This window comes from Lathyrus oleraceus, chromosome 1 (genome assembly GCF_024323335.1).
Source record: "Lathyrus oleraceus cultivar Zhongwan6 chromosome 1, CAAS_Psat_ZW6_1.0, whole genome shotgun sequence".
Lineage (NCBI taxonomy): Eukaryota > Viridiplantae > Streptophyta > Magnoliopsida > Fabales > Fabaceae > Lathyrus > Lathyrus oleraceus.
This window is the reverse complement of record NC_066579.1, coordinates 256,615,678-256,618,582: the sequence shown is the minus strand read 5'-3', so window position 1 is coordinate 256,618,582 and position 2,905 is coordinate 256,615,678. Positions and strand designations below refer to the sequence as shown.

At 45.3% G+C, this 2,905-nt stretch overlaps 1 protein-coding gene across 1 annotated transcript; it reads left to right on the top strand.

The window, feature by feature from the left end:
- Positions 1 to 278: 278 nt before the first annotated feature.
- On the top strand, positions 279 to 2,248 carry LOC127102176 (uncharacterized). The gene is made up of 2 exons (XM_051039584.1): positions 279 to 689; positions 794 to 2,248. Exons 1-2 carry the CDS (start codon positions 279 to 281, stop codon positions 2,246 to 2,248), a joined length of 1,866 nt encoding a protein of 621 aa, XP_050895541.1.
- Positions 2,249 to 2,905: the final 657 nt, after the last annotated feature.

Here is a 2,905-nt window from a genome sequence, read left to right as displayed (position 1 = left end):
TCGCCAAAGAAATATGCCTTGTATCTGAGTTGGTGATTCCAACCAAATTCAAAACTCCAGATTTCGACAAATACAAGGGGCATACTTGTCCAAAGAGCCATCTCATCATGTATTACCGAAAAATGGTTGCGCACGTGGAAGACGACAAGCTGATGATCCACTGTTTTCAAGATAGCTTGAGTGGGGCTCCTTCCAAGTGGTATCTAAGTCTGGATCAGAATAGGATCAGATGTTTCTAAGACTTGTCAGACGCGTTCATAAAACACTACAAATATAACATGGACATGGCGCCTGACAGAAGACAGTTGCAAAGCATGTTCCAGCATGACAAGGAGTCCTTCAAGGAATATGCCCAGAGATGGAGAGAATTGGCTTCTCAGGTTGAACCACCTCTAGCCGAGAATAATTTGGCTGAACTATTCATCGACACTGCCCAACCCCAATTCTATGAGAAGATGGTTGGAAGTGCTTCCTTGGGATTCTCCGAGCTTGTTGCTATAAAGGCTCGCGTCGAATATGGTTTAAGAAATGGCAAGCTTGCGGCTGTAGCTGGAACTTCAAAAGCTATTCCAAAGAAGTTCTCTGGAGGGTTTCCCAGAAAGAAGGAAAGGGAAACAAATGATGTGACTGTTGGCCAAGGAAGAGCCCCTCCAAGAAGGAGACAACAACAATATTCGCAACTGCAGTATGTTCAACAACCCTTTCCCTATCAGCAGCCCATGTATCCCATTCAGTACGCCCTACAACATACGTGGCTGCTGTAACGCCCGCCTTTAATAAACAACCTGCTCAGGCCTATCAAGCGCCTCCAGCTTACCGACCAGCTCCAGTTCAACAACGTGCTGCGGTTCCTCTAGTTTATCAACAAGCACCAGCAACTCCTGTCTATCAACAACCGAGAGCTCAAGCTCCGAGGCAAAATGCTCAAAACCAAAATAGGAGGCAAGGGGATAGGGCGACCTTCAATCCAATCCCAATGTCGTACACTGAGCTTTATCCCTCCCTGTTGCAAAAGGGTTTGGTGGTTCCCAGACCTATGGGACCTCCACCTGATCGTCTTCCTCCATGGTACAACCCTAATGCACACTGTCCTTTTCATGAAGGTGCTCCCGGGCATGACCTAGAAGGTTGTTACACTCTGAAGCATAGGGTTCGTGAACTGATTGAAAGCAAGATCCTGTCCTTTAAGGATATGGGACCAAATGTGAAGAACAATACTCTTCCTCCCCATGGAGATCCTGCAGTAAACGCCATTAAAGATGCCTTTGTTGGTGTTATGGTTGATAAGGTGGATGATGTTAAGATTCCTTTGGCAGCATTCCATGCCCGATTGGTGGAAGTTGGCCTGATTAATGATCGCCATGACAACTGCGAAGAGTGTGCCACACACCCAAGAGGGTGTCAGATGGTACGAGATAATATCCAAAACTTGATGAATAAAGGAGTGCTGCAGATATCCAGCGTTATGAAGAATGAAGATGTGTTGGTAATTGAACATTGCTTCAATTTACCAGAACCAGTTGAGATCCCATATTACAGTGGTGGAGTGGTTCCGGCGAATAGTCAGCCGTTGCCTGTTGAGATATGTATGCCCACGCCTTTTCCATATGAGAGCACCAAGGTCGTACCTTGGAAATATGAGATTACCGCTGTGGACAAGGTTGTTAAAGGAAGTGCAAACATTAATGTGACAGAATCTGTAAGTGAAGATGTCACCAATATTACAGGAATGAGCAGAATGACCCGTAGTGGTCGAATCTATACGCCTGAATTCAATGTGACTCCTCAAGGTCCGGCCAAGGAATCTACAGTTGCAGCTCCCACTAAAGAACCCGAAGTGGTCCAATCCGAAGATGATGTCGAATTCTTGAAGTTGATTAAGAGAAGTGACTACAAGGTTATGGACCAGTTGCATCAAACACCATCTAAGATCTCTATTCTGTCTATGTTATTGAACTCCAAAGCCCACATGGAGGCTTTGTTGAAGGTGCTTGCCCAAGCTCATGTAACGCAAAGCATAACAGTAGACCAGTTTGATGGGGTGGTTGCAAATATCACAGCTTGCAATACTTTGAGCTTCAGTGGAGAGGAATTACCCGAGGATGGACACAATCACAATCGTGCTCTGCACATCTCAGTAAAATGCAAAGATGATGCTTTGGCAAGAGTCTTGGTTGATATCGGATCTTCTCCGAATGTTATGCCAAAGAGAACACTCACCAAGTTTCTTATCAAGGACCAACTATGAAACCTAGTGCCTTGGTAGTGAAAGCTTTTGATGGTTCCAGGAGAACCGTAATTGGAGAGGTTGAATTGCCCATATTGATTGGTCCTCATGTATTCCCGATTAATTTCCAAGTCATGGATATTAATCCAGCATATAGCTGCTTGTTGGGGCGTCCTTGGATTCATGCTGCAGGGGCAGTTACCTCCACTTTACACCAGAACATGAAATTTGTGGTGGACAATCAATTGATCATTATTTCTGGGGAGGAGGACTTTGTGGTTAGTCACCTTTCATCCTTCAGGTATATCGAGGATGATGACGATGCTTTGGAAACTTCTTTCCAAGCTCTTGAAATAGCCAGTGCCACTTTTGTGGAGATGAAAGACCCGGTTGGGAAAGCTTGTTCATCTTTCGCTTCTCTGAAAAGTGTAAAGTCTAGCATTGAAGGAGGAAATCCTGGAGGTTGGGTCAGCATATTGATGTTTGTGAGAAGCATGATCGCTTTGGTCTGGGATATGTGCCTTCCGCTGTGAAAGGAGCCCGAGTCCCTGCAAAGGACAATACCCGAAGCATCTAGGAAGTATTCCGCAGCACATGATTCATCCATGGAGATCAGGTCAATGCAATTGGAGATAGCACCGAAGATGAAGTTGAGCCATGTTTGGTTTACCGGTGTGA